General features: G+C 40.7%; 1 protein-coding gene across 1 annotated transcript in view; it reads right to left on the reverse strand.

Annotated features, from left to right (window-relative positions):
- MMP16 (matrix metallopeptidase 16) overlaps window positions 1-19,599 on the reverse strand; it is a 184,606-nt gene extending 165,007 nt beyond the window's left edge. Inside the window, exon 1 of the mRNA XM_081952437.1 lies at window positions 18,701-19,599. Coding sequence (XP_081808563.1) covers window positions 18,701-18,832 — 132 coding nt within the window. The 5' untranslated portion in view covers window positions 18,833-19,599. The remainder of the gene's footprint in view (window positions 1-18,700) is intronic.
- Between the last annotated feature and the right edge of the window lie 841 nt (window positions 19,600-20,440).

The raw sequence follows: 20,440 nt of genomic DNA on the forward strand, positions 1-20,440 counted from the left end.
AATGTATCTCTTAATATAGCTGTTCATTAAACTTGAAGTGAAAAATCAAAACATTCTATATTTCAACTCATTATTCCTTTCTATTATTGTTCCAATCTGTGTGTGTTTTGAACAACATGAGATCAAAATGCACAAACAGACACACACACACACACACACACACACACACACACACCTGCAATTCTAGAATATTGAAAGGTCATTCATTGGATATTCTAGCTCCATGTCAGGACTGCACTCCACTTGTGTTAACTTTCTGACATTTCATTCAGAGTAGTATATTCAATTCAGAAAAAAATCAATGCTGCTAAGTACTTCTGAAACATCTTTTAAAAGGACATTTTTTCCTTGCTCCAAATTTAGGTTAACTCCCAAAAAATATATTCATATGGATGCTATAATTGCAACTATGTAACAAATTTTGTCTGCTTGGGACTGTATGGTCATCTAGTGCAAAAGCCTATAAAGTGTTGGCGATGTCAGCGTTCCAGATATCATGCAGAATTAAATCAGAGTCCAAGGCAGAGCTATCCTTAAAGTTCCAATTTAATAAGACAGACATGTTGGCACATCTGTGGAATCCCAAATCTAAAAGATTCCTGGGATTCCACCCAGTTGAAAATTCATGATCTTTTCCCCACACCCATAAATCCATCACATGGTCCAATTTTACTTGGCCACACTGGCATCTCCACACAGCTGGTTCCAGTCAGGTGCAGAGGTGCGGAGACAAAAGATGACCTTGGCTTCTATAAAGGAATGACAACAACACATTCCACACTTCTACTCCTTTCTATTCCTCCTCCCAATTACTACACTAATGAAACAGCATAATGAAATAACAGAGAGTGTGGCAGGCCACCGAGTGCCGAAATGGGACTGTGCACATGCGATGGGAGCACTGGAAACTGGAAGACCAGCTTCCCAACATACATGCGCTGGAGTGCCAGAAACCAGAAGAGTAGTTCCCTAGTGCGCATGCGCACGCCGGGAAGCTGAGCTTCTGGTTTCAGGTGTGTACATATGCGCCAGTCACCTAGTCTTCCGGTTTCTGTTGTGCATGAACACACAAAGACTATGTACACTGGAACTCAGAAGAGCAACTGGCGTGCCTGGAGAGATGGCTCTGTGTGCCACTTTTGGCACATGTGCCATAGGTTTGCTATCCCAGGGCTATAAGTTCCAATATAAGTAAACGGTTTTTGCAAATGGAGAATATGCTGGATGACTTCCAAGGAAGCAATGGCAAACTGAAGAGGGCCCCAGTGAAAGTAGTTATAGAAGAGGAACTGATTTTACTGGACAAGATAGAAATAGGGTAAAATTCAAATGGAATCTAAAAATGACAGATTAAAAGAATGATATGGAAAAAAGATGTTACATTTTTGTTCCAGAACTTATTGAAGCCTATTATTTTTAAGTTTACCTTTAAATCAAGTTCAGTCTTGCCCCAGTAAAACTTGTACCTTATCCATAACATCATCTATCAATAATGGCAGAGATCTTTAAAGGTAACTTCCAAGTCCATTGTTCACAATTATCGGCCAATGCATCATTTGTTAACAGACTTTGCTGCAGTCCGCATTATAGGTCAAGCTTATATATTATTATTCTTTAACTATAGTCTTTATTTCGTTATTTATTTTCTGACGCGTCTGGTGTCCAGCCTTCAAAGTTCTATCTAATCATGCTTTCTTACAGATACAATAATAGGAATAATTGGGAAGACTTGAGAACATTGAACAAAGGAAGAATTAATTTCCAAATGTTGTTAAATCCACGCAGACTCTAAGTCCAGTGGTGGGATTCAGCCAGTTCGCATCACTTTGGGAGAACCGGTTGTTAAATTTCTGAGACATTTGGTGAATTGAATGTTGGAAGAAATAATTAGAGTAGAGAACCGGTTGTTAAATTATTTGAATACCACCACTGCTTAAATCCATTTATAACTTTCTAACAATCAAATTCTCTAGTCATGTTTTTGCTGTTAATTCCAAAGAAACTGCATTAATCCTTAAACTCATATGTAAAACTTCTTTTGTAAAAGATTGAAAAAAAATTTACCCAGTGAATGCCATAAGAGTTGTCATTCCAGAGATTTGCAATACTTCAAAAACAATAAAAATTTAAATCCAAAGTGATTAAGAAATAAAGATCAGTCAAACCTTACGACCTTAAAGAATACATTACAGACTATGATACAACGTTAAGAAATTCCCTAACTACTAGTCACTCAACTCAAAGCAGATCACAAAAACATCAGATCCTGCTATCTACTCATGGGGAGCTGCCGTCCAAAAGTACGTATAGGCAATCTCACTTTCTGTTCTCCTCCAGAGATTTCACTGTTCAGATCCACATCCAGTTGGCAATTTCAGCTGTAACATCACTTTTACTTCTTCAGAGACAACTTTTATCCACCTTGTCCTCACTGGAAGTACTATACTAAACCAACTGTTCAACCTGTTCTTATATTTTCAGATAAATTTCTTTAAACAGCTCTTCGTCTACCTCGCAAATATGCGGATCCATTAAAGAGAAACTGCTAAAGGTGAAGTATGATTTATCATCATAAAGTAATTAACTACGCCCTAAATCTCCTACTTAGACTTCAGCCAAAATCAGATTAAAATCTTAATTCGATTTATTTTGTAAGGTTGAATTGCAATTATTTCTCTCAAGACATGGGTTTGACATCGTACTTGGGACCCCAGTGGTAGTATGGAGCCTGCTAGTTGGTTGCATTACTATTGTATAGATTGCAAAGGTTTCCCCTGTCCAGTAGTTTCTCACTCCAGGGAGTCATATATGTTTCCTGGCTGAGGGAGCCAGAAGAAGTCATTTTCATAGTGATGTAGCCAGCATGACTATATGCTTAGAAGCATGGAATGCTATTACCTTTCCACTGAAGTGGTACATATTTTTTCTATTTGTATATGCATGCTTTCAAACTGCTGGGTGGGTAGGAACTGGGGCAAGTAACGAGAGTTCACCCCCTTGCATAGGAGTCACATCTCGAACCAGGGCTGTCAGCTTTCCAGTTGACAAGCTCAGTGTCTTTAACCACAGAGCCATCACACCCTCCATAGATTGTATTCTCCTGCAAATTAACTGTTACATTATTTTTCACCGGGTTTAGTGGCTTACATTTTAGTTGGCTATTTGTAACACTATATTGCTTTTGGGGTTGTTATTTTTTTGTTTCTAATTGTATGAGTCACCCAGAATCACTGACTGACTGACTGACTGAATGAATGAATGAATGAATGAATAAATAAATAAATAAATAACACCACAGGATGGCTGGGTTTGTATAATATGCTAGTTCACACCACACACATCACTTAGCCTGTCACTTTAATCAAGCCATCATATCCATATCATAAATTGTGGTTATAATAATAATAATAATAATAATAATAATAATAATAATAATAATAATAATTTTTAATTTATTAGCCGCTCCCTCTCCAAAAAGGACTCGGGGCGGCGTACAATAAAACATATAAAACATAAAAACATATGTGCAAACACATAAACAGCAACCAACAACAAATGTGAAAATTTCTGAGTTCTGCCTCTGAGCTCCACTTCTGGAAAAAAGGAGAGGGGAGTAAATAAACAAGTAGTCATTCCTTCTTTAATTATTTGTGTAGTCTGATCCTAACATCTTTTTATAGAAATGCATATCCAAATCAGCCTCACAGTTCCAAAATGGTTGCAGATGAATACATCATGCATGTTATTCAAGATCTGACTTGTGTCTTACATTGGGATAGTTGTCAGGATAGCAGATTAACACCGAACCATCTGGTTGCGATTACACATAATAGGCTGTGGTGTGTGGTGGCTTCAAATGAAGCTAGAGGATCTTAACATTGAGCCACAGCTGAGCCAAGTCTTGAGGGCATGGGCCATACATTTTTAATATGAAAACCGTATCTATTATTCCAAGAGCAGCTGTCCAAATACCTCTTCATTTAGAATTAGTAGTAAAAATGTTTCTCCCTACAGTTATCCATTCCTGTCTGCTAGAATTCCTATTTGCCTCCAACTATCAAGCACCAACACTCAGGAAAAGTTACCAATGTGTAAGCCCTCTGCAGGCTTTGCTTGGCCTATGTGCCCTATTCTTGTGATCATTACTATCAAAGGAATTACATTAAAAAGAAAAAAAGAAAAAAGCAACTTAAAGCTGTGCCAAGAAGAAGTATTTGCAAAGTTGCTTAATGAAACTGACTCTGCTAATTCTTGCAGAGTAAGAATTAGCAGAATGTACTCAAATAAAGGGTAGGGGGAGAAAGGAAAAAGGAAATACTTAATAAACCAATCTGCCACTTTGCTTGCTTTTAAGATCCCTTTCAGTCTCAGAATAACTACTGATGTCACCTTGCTCCTCTCCATAGCTTTTCAGCAGGAGCCTGTTGCTATATTTTTCTCCAGCGGCACTAAATAATTCAGCTGGGTTTGATGCTTTGTGAACAGGCCAGATTACAGGCATCAGGCCAAGACTAAGGTCGCTATGGAGACATGCAAACAGTACCACCTCCCTTCCCTGGGCCACGAACACATGGCACATAAACTGTAGCTGCATTACTATACCCATGTTAGCAATACAAGGGCTTTTAAGAATAACAGAAGAAAGGACACGGCTGCGTTACCATTGCCAATGAAAAAGTCCCTCTTCTTCTAATAAACCATTTGTAAGATGTTGTACATTAGTGTCAATACTGCTTTGCAAGCGGGAGGGGGGAATAAAAACACGCTAAGGGAATTCCTCTGGCACAAGTTTCCAAGACAGCCTTGTCAAGTAAATGTACCAGACCTGCCAAACTTTCTGTAGAACAGCAGAGCTGAAATAGCAAAAACACACTGAGGAAATTCACAGCCTCACAAGGTATTTAATAAATGTTTTGTCACAAAACTTTAGGAAATATTTCTAAGATGCTGAGCCATACCATTGTCGGCATTTTTTTTTTAACACATTCTTGAAAACACTCTAAACTCTTTAAGAAAACACTCTAGATTCTGGGGGAAAAAATCCAACCAAAACATTATAGAAACCTGCACATAGGTTGTCACCTTCCCCAAGGGGAAATGAAGTCAGCAATCATTTGCATGCTTTAATTGCTAGATGCTTAGAATGGCAGTTGCTGCTGCATCTTTTCTAAACTAGCCATGTCAGAGTAAAGGGACCAGCGAGGAAGAATGCCACCAGGGGTTGCTAGACAAGCAACATAAAAGCATTTTTGCAACCACTCCTTTCTAGCATTCTAATTCACATCATCCATTTGACTTAGGTACACAATTAAAAGACATGTATTCTTTAATTTAATTAAGAATTGTAACTAAAACTGGGTTTGGGTTTTGTTTTCCTTTGCTTTTGGTAAACTGCATTGGTAATCATCCTTTAGATGTTTAGCACACTTGAAATAAAGTTACAGCTCGTGAGTATGGCCCATGGACACTTGGTAACCTATGATGTTGCCGAACCTAGTTGATTAGGGAAAGGAAATGCGGTGTCATATTATAATCTCATTTTAAAAATGTAATAACATGCTTGGAATTTTCACGCAAATCTTGCAATATTGAATGAGCTGGTCAGTTTTTATGCCATTTTAATATATAAAAACTGAATTCTGATTGCATGAAGTTACAGATCAAAATTCAGATGCTTGGCCACTGACTCGTATTTATGATGGTTGCAGTGTCCTGGGGTCATGTCAGTGATGGGTTACGACCGGTACGCCCCGGTACGGGCATACCGGTGCCTGCTGGGAGTACCAGGTACTGTTCTGGTATGGTGCTACAGAGGGCCCACTCACCCGCCCGTGCTCCTTACCAATATTTGAAGTTTGGGGGGCTTCGGTGCACGCACGACGCGTACGGTGCATGTGCAACACTCCGCCAAGCAGCTGGAGCATCATGGGTGGTAAGTATGCATGTGCATGTTCATGCGGTGGACGCCCGGCCCCATTGCACCGTACCAGTTGCAATGGGATCAAAACCCACTTCTGGATCATGTGATCACCTTTTGTGACCTTCTGACAAGCAAAGTCAATGAAGAAGCCAGATTCACTTAACTGCCTCCTTACTAATTTAACAGCTGCAGTGATTTACTTAACACTGTGGCAAGAAAGGCCCTAAAAGGGGACAAAACTCACTTAACAACTGTCTTGCTTAACAGTTGGATGGTGAGCTGAAGAAGCTTCTTGAATGAGAAGCAAAATGTCTTCAAAGAAAAACTAGAAAGTCCAGTTGCCTCTTGAAAAAGCACCTTAGGGACAACCATGACTTGGAGGTCTAAGAATCTCCATAGACACTGCTACTAGCTATTCCAATATGTGTCTACGTTTTTATTGAGCTGTTTGGATGAGTTTCATCCAAACAGCTGGATGAAGTGAGTTTCACCACATTTTACAAGTTGGCCACACCCACCCAGTCCCATGACTGCCAAGCCACTCCCACTCGGGCACATGGCTGGCAAGCCACCCACCCGGTCACATGGCTGGCAAGCCACTCCCACAAAGCAGGCCACACCTACAGAAGAGGTTCTAAAAAATTTTGAAACCCACCACTGATACATGTGTGTGTGCGCACATACGTGTAGGTAGATGTGTGTGTGTGTACTGATACTGTCTGTCTCTCTCTGTCTCTCTCTTTCTGTATGTATGTATGTATGTATGTATATATTTATATATGTATATTAATGTGTGTGTCTGTGCACATATGAATGCATTTATATATGTACCAGTGGATATAATATTCATTATATTTTGTCATTGTCTTAATCCTGGTTATCACTCCAAACATGCTATGAAACAATGATATTTCCAATGATTCAGCCTGCAAAAACATTTCCACTAATAGTGAGTTATTGTAATTTTGCATGCTGAACGATAATAAGCAACCAAATTTTAAAAAATGTTCTCCTCTTTGAAAACTTTCTCCGATTTGACAGAGTTGTTCTCAAACAAATGATTCTAGATTTTTCTAAATTTTTAAGAATATCTGTTTATTTTTGCTGGACCTTTTTAAAAGGATTTTGGCAAACAATTCAAACACATTATCAGCCCTGTGAAGGCGTGTACTCTGATGCTCTTCTTTATAATAAACTAGTTGATAATCCGGCATTGCCCAGGTATTTACTTATAGGGAGGGCCAAATGTAATTTCTAATGTTGGATTTTCCCCCTTACCAGAGGGAGCCCCCTTGTGCTGTACTGTTGCACTGTACAGTAGAAGCTATTTTACGGCAGTACAGTAGAAGCCATTTGAAGGCACAACATGTTGTATCTTAACAGAACACACACCCTGAGAAGTGTTTGGAGTATCTTATCCCCACAGTATTTTTTTCCAGAGAATAAGTCATCTGTATACCAAGTTTGGTTGAAAGTGCTCGAGGCGTTCCAGAGTTATACTGAAATACACACATAGCCATTTAGATAGATTGATAGATAGATAGATAGATAGATAGATAGATAGATAGATAGATAGATGGATGGATGGATGGATGGATGGATGGACGGACGGACGGACGGACAGACAGACAGATAGATAGATATAGATAGATGATAGAGATACAGTAGATGATAGATAGATAGATAGATAGATAGATAGATAGATAGATAGATAGATACATAGATATGTGACTAAATATTGCTTTGTAATAGTTTCTAACCCCTTCCTCCAAAATCATGATCATTGAGCCACCAAACCATTGAAAAATTTAGAGGAATCTAGAACCATTTGTTTGAGGATATTGCTATCAAATAGGAGAAAGTTTTCAAGAAGGATAATGTTTTTTTAAACAGGTTGTTTATTGAAGATATTAAAATGTAACATTTAAGAAAATAATTCAAAAGCAATATATTCATCTTTCAGCATGCAAAATTACAATCTCAGCGGAAATGTCCAATTCAGAACCAATCTTAGAACAACTCTGCAAAATCTATCATCTTCAATGGCCATCAGTTTTGTAAACTACTCTATTATATTGTCCCCGTGTCCTCGTAAACCAGAATCTCATATCAGTTGTTTTGAGGAATGACTTTATTTGTTCACTACAAAATGAGGTCCAACAAGCAATCTTTGATTATAAAAAGGAGCAAACAGCAATTCATTTTGTATCTTTCTTTTGAGTCTGTATCTGTTTTCCAACTTGTAACTTTAAAAAAATATGTTGCCCTGGAATTAATCCTCACCGAGGGCAATGATTTAGAAATAAATAAGCCTACCACATGGGAGTCCAGGTTGATTCAGCAAGTTATGAATGTGTTTAACAAATAAACAAGCATGTATCAAATTGTAAACGGGCTTTTAAAGATCCAAGCTGACAAGACCAGGATGCTCTAAAATTTTCTCAAAAGCATTTCTTCTGTGTCATAAATAATAATTTTTAGTTTAAATTAGCATGGTTTCCCAGTTGCCTGTTTGCCCTTGTTTTATAAATAATGAAGTATTTCATGAATACTTCACAAAAGCTTTTATTCTGTTACCAACCTGCTTCCACTGTAAAAAGTTACTTAACAAAACTATTGTATCCCTGCCCACAGGGCCAGCTTTAATCTAAGGCTGAGAAGGCTTTGGCTTACAGTGCCAAAATGTAGAGTTTGTCAATACCACCTCTTCTTCCAAATCATTCTCAGTCTAACCTGCATATTGATGGGAGATGGTATCATCAGTCAATGTAACCTTGAGTTGGCATTGTCTACAAGTCAAAGTATGGCTATAATCTCTTAGAATTCTATTCCAGAAAACTACACAGCCAAGTCCCCAATAAATATTGATTTTGTTTTTTACATAGAAAAACTACACCCCAAAAAAATAGCCTTGTACTAATCTTGCAGTCCTTTTTTACACATACATCTGCTTCTTGTTTTTTCCCAATCTTTCCCAAATCTAATAGCCTGAAATATATAATGAAACCTTTCATTATTTAATTTATTGTTATCATCAGGGGTGGGTTCTGGCTTCTTCTACTGCCAGTTCGATCAGGGATGCGCTTTGTGTGCACATACACTTGATGTGCGTTAGGTGCGCATGCGCAGAAATTTTAAAAATTGCATGCGCAGAATCAAAAAACAAGATGGCAGTGCCTATGGCGCCGCTGATAGAACTGGTTTGGGCGCATGTCCAGCAGAGTTATTACCTACTCGACCAAACTGGTCTAAACCGGTAGGAACCCACCTCTGGTTATGATGACTCCTGGTACCATAAAACTTGATAATCTATTGAGATCACACAAAAATATTCTAGAAAATCTCTATCTATGTCCAATCCTCTTCTATAAAGATTCCCCGAGTATTTATTTATAAGGGGACAATGTCCAGACCAAATGTAATTGCTAAATTGGATTTTTCCCTTTACCAGAGAGAGACAACTTGTGGAGTACTGTGAAGCCGTTACCATGGCAACTCCACGGTGCTGTACAGTAGAAGCCATTTTACGGCAGTACAAGTTGTATCATAACAGAGCATACACCTCAGGGGGGTGTTGGGGTGTCTTACCCCCATACTATTTGTTTCCAGAGAGTAAGTCATCTGTGTACTAAGTTTGGTTAAAATTGCTCAAGGCGTTCCAGAGTTATGCTGGAACATACACATGGACACCCATCCATTTATAGATAGATAGATAGATATAAACTAGTTTCTTTCCATATTTTCCATATATTTATTACTGCCTTTCTCATTTGTTTTAATAAAGTCTGTTAATGATATTTCAATATTTCCAATAAAAAATAAAACTAAAAAATTATGATTATTTTTTAAAAAACACTTGCTATCCTAGAAATGGCAATTTGAACAACATAAAGAATTCTTCCCACATGTTCTCAGAATTAAATTGCCCTTAGTTGAATAATATTTAGTTGTAACAAACTGCTCCAACTTTTTCCCAGGTGAAATACTTTTCCACATGAAGTCTTTGAAAAGTACATTATTTTCAAAGAACTATGAAAAAGAACTAGACATCAAGTATAGAGAAACAGAAAGGTCATATATAACAATTCAGTGACAGAAAACCACTAATTCTGAGGTTTGTTAACAGTAGAAAAATGAAGAGATCTGGAGATATTATTGAAAAGGGAATTCTACATTCTGTATTTCTCAGGTTTAGATTCTACCATGATTTATTTCATAATAAGCAATGTCAATTGTTATCTATTCCATTTAATGCTAATGCTAATTTAATTAGTAATTTAATACAAGACTACCTTGACTTATGATCATAACTGAGCCCAAAATTTCTTTCGCTAAGAACTTAGCTAACTGCTAAAACAGTTAAGTTGTAAGGCCTGGAAGACATATATTACATTGGGCCTTCAGGCCTGCCACATTTTCTAATGTGGGAAAATGGGAGGGGGGATTATATGGAGTATGGGAGCTATGTAGTCTAAACAGCATTCCTTTTTCAGAGAGTCAAGGACAACTTGCCCTATACCTAGAGTGGTGTGACTGAGACGCACCTCCAGTTGGGACAGTGCCTGATTGGACCATGTGATGCACATATGGGTGCCTTTCCACAGACAACCCACAACCATAGAGCATAGTCCCAGAACGGCTGCAGCCGGAAGACCCGGCAGTGGATCTCCGGAGTTTGGAAGCCGGTTATGCTCGGAGCATGGCGGCGGCGGTAGTAGGACAACAGCATCCTGGCCCACTCCTGCAAAGAGAGTTGGGCATGGTGAGGCAGGGAGGCATGCGAGCTGGAGGCAGAACAAGTGCTCGCGCAACCTCTCTTTCCGTCCGGGCAGAGCGCCACGCAGCTTAGCGCCTTTGGGATATTACTGGGTTAGTGAATGGTGCTCTGCCCGGCTGGAAAGGGGCATTGCTGGGCAGCTGCTCATGAGCGTGGTCACTATATGGCGGCTTTGTTGCGCTGCTGCGACACCGTTACACAGCCATTTGCCCCTGAGGCTGTGCCCGGCTCTTCGGGCACCTGCTCGCAAGAGAGCAGCCACCCGGCAACCCCAAACCAATAAGCCCCCTCCCCTGATAAGAAGGCCCAAGCAAAAAAAATTGGAGGGGGGGTGTCAAAAGACAGGGTCTTATTTTCAGGGAAACACGGTAGTAGAGATCACAAAAGGATTCTGGAGCTGTGCAAAACATTTCAAAGAAGTCTTTTCTTGGTTCCAAACTGGCACTCATCTTATGATCACAATTGAGCTCAAAATTTCTATTTTGCCAAGTGAAACATTTGTTGACTTTTGCCCCCTTTTACAACCTTTCTTGTCACAGTTGCTAAGTGAAACACTTAACACTTGTTAAGTGAAACACTATAGCTCTTAAGTAAGTAACACGGTTATTAAGTGAATCTGTCTTCCCCATTGCTTGTTCAGAAGGTCGCAAAAGGAAACCATGTGACCCTGGGACAGCACCTGTCATAAATACCAGTCAGTTGCCAATCATGAGAATTTTGATCCTGTAACTATGGGACTGCTGCTACGATGATAAGAGTGAAAAACGGTCATAAGTCACTTTTTCCAGGGCTGTTACCAGTTTGAACCGGTCACTAAACAAACTGCTGTAAAATGAGGAATAGCTATAAAGCAGCGCATCCTTTGCAAAGGGCCCCACAGATACTTCAAAAGGTGTTCTCAACTGTCTCCACATCCATTTATTGCTTTTATTTTGTTTATTTTTCACTTCTGAACTTCCTGCCTCCCTCAAAGAGAGATCCTGCTGTTCATGCAGCACATCATGCACAGAAGTGGGTTGCTAAATTTTTTTCTACCGGTTTGGGCATGCACCCGTGTGCGCTCGTGTACGCTCATGACACTTCTGCACATGCACAGAGGCATCCAGGGGTGGATGGACGGAACCTTCTGTCGCCGCTGCTACTGGTTCACCTGATCCGGGACAAACCGGCAGCAACCCAGCTCTGATCATGCAGCAAAAGGACATTTCCAAAGTGGCCATTCGAGCCTTGTAGTTGCTTACACGCTTCAACAAGAGGTGTTTCGTTCGCATTAACACTTTGAGAATTACTCCTTTCAGATGTTTTGCACAGCCATAATAGCTTCATTCACATTATTCTGATTTTTAGAACTTATACCTCATAGACGTAGTTTCTTGTACTTATAATATTCTGGTGAAAGCAAACGTCTCGCAAGTAACTAATCATAGGATCTCTTGTATTCCATAGGCATCATCTCTACACAAGCATATTGTATTAAAATTGATTTCTTTAAAGTCATGAATCTCAGTGATTGCCTGGCGCTCCCATAAATATTTATATTCCTTGGGGTCTTATTTAACTATATTTAAATTTGCTTTGCACACAGGGATGAGACGCATATTAAATAAATAAATAAATAAATAACTCGGATAAGATTCAAAAAGAAACATACTGAATGTTTCATGTTGATTAATCCTGTAAAGCAGATTTCTAGGTAGATTAAAATTCAATAGCAATAACATTTAGACTTACTGTATTTTTCGGAGTATAAGATGCACCAGAGTATAAGCTGCACCAAGGTTTTGAAGAGGCAAATTTTTAAAAAAAAGTTTTTTGCACTCTGTAAGCCTTCCAAAAACGGCCCATTTTTTGCGAAAATGGGCCCATTTTTTTTGTCCAAAAAAAGGGCATGGATAGCCTTTAGGATGCTTATAGAGTGCTCCTGGGGACTGGGGGAGCAAAAAATGGCCCATTTTTGCTCATTTCTGCCCTTCCCAGCCCCTAGGAGCTCTCTGAAAGCCTCCTAAAAGCTATCCACGGCCATTTTGGTGAAGGGGTTTTGGGAGTCAAAAAATGCTGTATCTGTGTATAAGACGCACCCAGATTTTCAAACTTTTTTTTTGAGGGAAAAAGGTGCATCTTACAGTCCAAAAAAATATGGTATATACTGCTTTATAATGCTTTACAGCCCTCTCTAAGCATATTGCCCCTAGAGTCAGCATATTGCCCCCAACAATGTTGGGTCTTCATTTTACCCACTTTGGAAGGTTGGAAGGCTGAGTCAACATTGAGCCTGGTGAGATTTACACTGCCAAATTGCATTAACCCCTTGAGAACAACCTCTTTCAGATGTTTTGCACAGCTGTAATAGCTTCATTCACATTATTCTGATTTTTAGAACTTGTACCTCATAGACATGGTTTCTTGTACTTATAATATTCTGGTAAAAGCAAAAGTATTGCAAGTAACTGATTATATCATCTCTTGTATTCCACAGGCATCATTTCTACCCAAGAATATTGTATTAAAATTGATTTCTTTAAAGTCATGAATTGTTAATAAGCTAGTAACCATTCTGGATTTATTTGCAATCTTGTGAAATTAACCAGCAACTTCAATATATTATTTTGGCATTAGCAAGAGAACAGAAAACTGAAGGAAACTGTCAGTACTAGTTCAGACCATTGCTCCACTAATCCACTCATCCCAGCATTTTCAACACTGAATATCTGAAGCTTCTGGAACTGCTGGAAGAACTTTTTCCAACTGTACCTAGAGATGCCAACTATTGAATCTAACATCTTCTGCATTCTAAGCATACTCACGTCTGCTGAATTATTCATGAACAGCAGAGGTAAAGTATATTTTTTAAAAGAACAAGATATACTGATCCATAACAACAAACACAGATACGTTCCTGAACATTTGGGGCAACGTTAAAACCATTAATTACTTCTTCAACTGACATGGGACTCTTGGCCTTCTTTGCTCTAATAGAGTAATGCAGTTAGAAATTCCAGTCTACTGTGTGATATTAGGTCTCATGCTATTGAAGTTATATTCAGCCAGGCGGGTTGAACAAAACCAAATGAAATAAACCTCCAAATATACTTATCAGTGTCTTAATCAGCCAGCTGAGAGCAGAGTTAATGCAAAATGGGAAAACAATACCATAAGTCTAAAGTAAGCAGAAGTTTGTTGCCTCTTTGATACCCCATTTGGCTGCTACAGTATGTGCACAAAACAGATTTGCTGCTGAACTCCAATAGAGCAGACTTTGACTCATGGCATATAGATCTAATGCTTCTAAATAAATGGAGATACATTTGCGGGCAAGAAAACTAACAGTTCGATACTTATAATATTAGATGATAACCAATATCAAGGCAGCTACATTGATTTACAAAACTTCCACATGTTTGTGGGATCTATTTAGGAGTTTATTTAAATTCCTTCCAGTTAAATGCCACTCCGTTCGTGCAAACTACGTTTTATCTGTAGTTCATCTGGCAATTTGGAGACATCTGCCCCTTTAAATATCTCAGTGATTGCCTGGCTCCCATAAATATTTATATTCTTTGGGCTCTTATTTAGCTGCATTTAAAGTTGCTTTGCAGAGTGGGATAAGAGGATGGATGGATGGATGGATGGATGAATGGATGGATGGATGGATGGATGGATGGATGGATGGATGGATGGATGGATGGATAAATAAATAAGTAAGTAAGTAAGTAAGTAAGTAAATAAATAAATAAATAACTCACTCACTCACTCAGGTAAGATTCAAAAAGAAACATACTCAATGTTTCATGTTGATTAATCCTGTAAAGCAGATTTCTAGGCAGATTAAAATTCAATAGCAATAACACTTAGACTTATATACTGCTTTACAGTCCTTTACAGCCCTCTCTAAGCGGTTTACAGAGTCCGCATATTATCCCCAACAATCTGGGTCCTCATTTTACCCACCTCGGAAGGATGAAAAGCTGAGTCAGCCTTGAGCCTGGTGAGATTTGAACTGCCAAATTGCAGTCAGCTGGCAGTCAGCAGAAGTAGCCTGCAGTACTGCACTCTAACCACTATGCAATTCTTGACTTACACTCGCAATTGATTTATGTTTGAGAAAATTGAGAAATTTGTTGAATGAGTTTTGCCCCATTCTACGACTTTTCTTGCCACATTTATTAAGTGAATCACTGCAGTTGTTGAATTAGTAACAGTTAAGTGAATCTGGCTTTGCTTGTCAGAAAGTCACAAAAGATAATTATATGACTCTGGGACACTGCAATCATCATAAATATAAGCCAGTTGTCGAGCATCCAAATGTAAATCACATGACTATGGGGAGGCGGCAATAAGCGTGAAAAATAGCCGTAAGTCATTTTTTCAGTGCCATTGCAAATTAGAATGGTCATTTAATGAACTATTAAGTCGAGGGCTACCAGTACTAGCAAAAGGAACAAGGTTTGGTTTGTTAGAGTAAAATAACAGGCTTATAGACCACTAAGGTCGAGTCACAGAAGATTCGTTCGTCATGCCAGCCACATGACCACGGAATTGTCATCAGACAGCGCTGGCTCTTCGGCTTAGAAACAGAGATGAGCACCGCCCACTAGAGTCAGGAACGACTAGCACGTATGTGCGTGGAAAACCTTTACCTTTACCTTACACACAATTTCTGATGTATTTTCTTAAAGTTGTATGAAAACTGTGTAGCTTACAAAAGGTCAAACGACGTGCCATGCACGTGCAGTTTCAGTATTTTCAAGTACTGCAGAAAAGTTCAAGCATCGGTATAAATAGACTTAGGCCAAAGACTGGCCACAATGAGATTAAAATGCATTTATCTATGCTATGTCTTCAGCAGCCATAATGCCAACCCCAAAGGATTTCAGTGGATAGCAATCCTCTCATTTTTGTATTAACTTAAATTGCTTCTGGAACAAAACTTGCTGTGCTCAAGTATGGATGGTTTTTAAGTAATTTACTGTCCTTGGTAAGTGTTTTATGGGTCTGGTGCTGACACAGAGAAATACATGGCACAGAGTCACCATAACACTGCCAAGTTCTTAGCCTCACATTCCCTTTGCCATTGTGACATAGCAGCTCCAGTTTATGACAAATTGCAACTGAAAAACTCTCAGTCTTACTGAAGCATAAATGAAAATTAATGTTCTTGCAGCACATTAAAAGGAACCAGGCAGAAGATGGCTAAAACATCCCTCTCTGCTCTAACAGAACAACAGGGAAATTAAAATCTGAGTAGATCCCAACCAAGTGGGCTCTCGTAGTACAGGCAGTCCTCAACATATGACCACAATTGAGCCCCAAATTTATGTTGCTAAGTGAGACATTGGTTTTGTCCCATTTTATGACTTTTCTTGCCACATTTATTATGTGAATTGCTGCAGTTTTTAAATTAGCAACACAGTTGTTAAGTGAATCTGGCTTCCCCGCTGACTTTGTTTGCCAAGAAGTTTGCAAAAAGTGATCCCATGGGCATGTGACCCCGGGACACTGCAACCGCCATAAATGTGAGTCAATTGCCAAGCATCTGAATGGGGATGCTCTTGTTCTTGGGGATGCTACAAAGGTCATAAGTGTGAAAAACGTTCATAAGTCACTTTTTTCAGTGCCGCTGTGACTTTGAATGGTCACTAATCAAAATGTTGACTACCTATACTGACATCTAGGAATTGGAAATGTTTTCCATATCTGCATTGCTTTACTGTATTACTGATAGTATTGTCCCAAAGGCGATTTTTTTTTTCCAGAGGCAACTGGACTTTCTGGTTTTCCTTTGAAGTTGTTTTGCTTCTCATCCAAGAAGCTTCTTCAGCTCCGAAGAAAAACCAGAAAGTACAGTTGCCTCTTGGGGAAAAAAAAACAAAACCACCTTTGGCACAACCATGTCCTGATTGACTGAGAATCTCCATAGACATTTACTGATATCACTATGCAAAAGTCCACAAATGTTAGTTAGACTTACTGTTTGAGGTTTATGAATTCTGAATTTCATTTATACACAATTTTGTAGAGTGGAGTATGATCCTATTAAGCAAAATACAGACAGGAAACTTTTCCAACTTGACTTCTTTTTGCCCTCTAGCCCTATGTTGACTTTTCTCCCTTTCCTTCTCATTGATTATGCTGACTTCTTCCTATGTTCCAAACAGATTAAACTACTTTCACTCCTCATGTCCTAGCACCATCTGCTGATGGCCCATTTCCTACAGAGCAGGCTGTTGGCCAGCAACTCCAATAGTAAGAGAGAAAACATCTAGACCTAGAAGGGCTTTCCTACATGATAGTGCTCCTACATCAAGTCCTTATTGGGAGTCTTCCCCCCCACCCCACCCCGAACTCTCCTGTGCTCCTTATTGGAAGAATAAGAGTAAAGAAAAGCATCAAGGGGAAGTTTGGCTAACGTGTCAATCCTGATAATGGTTAGCGCAGTTAGACCCAGAGTGGTATCCTCCACTGTAAGACATTTAGAAAGATGCATTTTCTGTTCCAAATGGTTTACTGCTTAACCTTATGAGATCATATTAGAATGGTTGGGGAAGAAAGGGGAAAACAACCAATGCAAAAAAACAAAAACAAAACCCAGTGCCAGTAAGCTTATAAGAAAATTTAATCAAAACAATCAAGACATATTGTTAAATATCATAACCAAGATCAGGAACTGAAGAAACAACATATACCTTACTTTACAAAATAGGTACTTTACAAAATAGGGTTGATAATAAATGGTTTAAAAAAGTTCATCATATGTAACTGCATTGTCTATTTTTCTTTAGAAAGTATGAGGTTGTGAAAGCTAAAGCAATAAGGGTGGGAATAGACATCAGATATGGAAAAGAGTAATCTTAGGTTTTAAAGTGCTTTGGGGTCACAATGTAAGTAATTGTGGGTATGAAATGTGAAACACAGTGAGTCTCAGACAGAAATAGAGGCTATGAAGGATGTGAAGCCTCCTTGAACTTCTCTGCCAAGAACAGTTGCTGGAAAAGATGAAATATGTCCTTAAGAAAGACAGTAGGAACTAGAGGAACTGAGTCAATACAGAACCATCACGTATAATTTAGCTAGTTGCCACTGGAAATGGATGCAACTTCAGGGGAAATCAGGCGAAAATATGTTATACTTAATTGTGCAAGCTAAATATCAAAATAAGGCAGGGAAGGGAGACATAAATCATATGAAGTTAACGAGGGATGAAAATCTAAAGCAAATGAAGCCGATATTGTGCGTTAGAACTCATTCTCCAGAGCTAGGGGGTTTCTCTTTTAAAAAGACTTGCAATATAAAATCCTGGCCCAATAGAAACCACAACCAAATAAAAAAATCTTAAGACTAGGGCTGAGAAGCCAAAACACCGCGGGCGGGGGGGGGGTGGAAGTGGAAACAACACCCACAACAAATCTACTCTGCATCTGGTTTACCTTTACACGTTTTAGCTAACTCCACCTCTTCTATTTCCAAGTTTGCAGTTGCCGGAAAGAGAATGGGTTGTTTCAGCCTAAGTTTAGCCACCCCAGGCAGTGACAAAAGGAGCTTGTCTCGACTGAAACAATGGCAATTTCCTCCCCAGCTTGTTCGCACTCGACCGTTTGTCTTTTTTTGCAAAGAGGCCAGTCCGAGGGAGAGTCAGCAATATGAAATCCCCGATTCCTTTATGTACTCCAATCGCGACGAGCCCAGTGACCGACGTCTACCGGTCCTTTTACGCCGCCGCCAGTCAAGTCGGCTGCGCCCGAGTGAGCGCGCCGTTTCCCACTCCCACCTCGCCGGGCACAATGGTGCGCTTAGAGCGTGCCCGGCATCCCGGCTCTCTGCCGCCGGGGATAACGCGATCGCCTGGCTGAGTAAAGGAGCTCGGAGACGGGAAACTCTCAGGGAGAAGGAGAAGCGTCCGGGCTTCTCTTCCTCTTGGAAGCCAGGGCTTGGCTTAGCATGTTTGCACCGAAGCTACGCACTCAGCAACGCCGGAAGAAAGGAAACACAAGCAGGCACATCCTTACCTCTACATTAAAATACTGCTCTGCTCGGCATCCGGTGGCACATAAAATCCAAAGCAAGGCTTGCAAGAAGAGGAGCCTGGACTGATGCACGATATCCCCCCGACTTGCAGTGCTGAAGGCGAGTAAGATCATAGTGGACTATGTGCTTCAATAGAGAAGGAAGAGAGAAAGCTCCTTTTCTCCAGCCGCGGCTTTCTCACTTCCCCTCCTCCTCCTCCTCTTTCCCCCGCTTTCGGAGACCCAAACAAAAACAGAACGCGCACACGCGACGTTTTGTTGTGCTAAAAAAGAATGATGATAATAGAGCCCAAAGCTGGCGAGGAACGGTTGGATGCAGGTTCACCCAGGAAGGTGAGAATATGGGGGGCGGAGGGGGCAAGAGGAGGAGGAGAAGAAGGGGGACTCGACCCTTCAACTTCCAAGCGCGGAGTGGCGGCAGCCCTTTAATAGGGTCAGCTCTCCTTCATCTTCTTCGCTTGTCCCGTCTGGGCGCGCGAGCCGAGGTGCGACTCCTGCGAGACGCCTGGTTTGCCCAGCGGCAGCCGCCGCCGCCGCCGCTCCGGTGTGTGCGAGTGTGTGTTGTGTTGTCTTTTTTCCTGCTGCTGTTGCTCCTCCTTTTTCTGCTGCCGCCGAGGCCTTGGATGCTGGGCCGCCACTTCCTTGCGCTCCAGCCTCTCCGCTTCTGGTGCTTTTTCCTTCTCTCCTCCACTCGAGAATGTACATCTGCAGATCTCGGTAACTCCTCCTCTCGAGTCAGCCTCCTCGGAGAAACCTTAAAGGAGACTGCCCTTAAAAGCTCCTCCTGGATCCCGACAGGAAGGAGAGGAGGGGTCGCCGGCGTGGGGATGGCAGAGTCTCCTCTCCAAGCAAGCCCGGCACGGCCCTGACCAGAGGGGGAGGGGGGAGAAAGGTAGCTGGCGCGGAGGCTTGAGCGCGCTGGAAGGAAGCGAGCTGGCGGTCCGTGTCTCCTAAAATACCCACTTACTGTCCCGATTCGGAGCCAGGACGAAAGAAGGGGTCCCCAGGGTTGGCGCACGCATGAGCGCCCTTCCTCCCAGGAATAAACAAACCTCAGACCTTCGTGTCCACCGCTGCTTGTCTGGGCTGCCACGCGCATTTCTTTCCACAAAAGAGCTCTGAGAGGAACCGATAGGGTGGGGCGAAGTTGGGTCCGAATAAAAGATACTCGAGGTCGAGTTCTCGGGTCCCACAGAATCAGAACGGGGGGTGGGGGGTAAGGAAGCCACCTTCGAAGTCAGCAAACTTATTTGGGGGTAAAACCGGTAGGGTCGCTGCCAGGTGGAAAAAAGCGTTCCCTTCACAAGAGCTTTCGATGAGTCCAAAGTCGTTATATTTTGCTACCACTTTTCCTTCAGGCTGATGAAGTCAAACCTGCCTTTGAACTTTCTTCCCAAAAGGTCGTCAGATGGCCAAGATAGTCTTGTGTTTCAAATCGTCTCTCCAGTGATACTCAAGACCAGGGGTATCCAACTTTGGCAACTTTAAACCTGGAGGACTTCAAATCGCAGAATTCCCCAGCCAGCTTTGCTGGGATTTGAAGTTCTCCAGGTTTACAGTTGCCAAGTTGGAGAGCTCTGCTCAAGACTGACCAGGTTTCCATTAAAAGAAGCCATTATCTTCCCAATGGATTATTACCCCCCCCCCCCAATTGGGAAATGTGCCCCACCCAGACTTCAGAGGAAATGAAAGATGTATTAGAGAAAACATCAAGAGCAATAT

This window comes from Natrix helvetica (genome assembly GCF_964273705.1).
Source record: "Natrix helvetica genome assembly, chromosome: 4".
NCBI lineage: Eukaryota > Metazoa > Chordata > Lepidosauria > Squamata > Natricidae > Natrix > Natrix helvetica.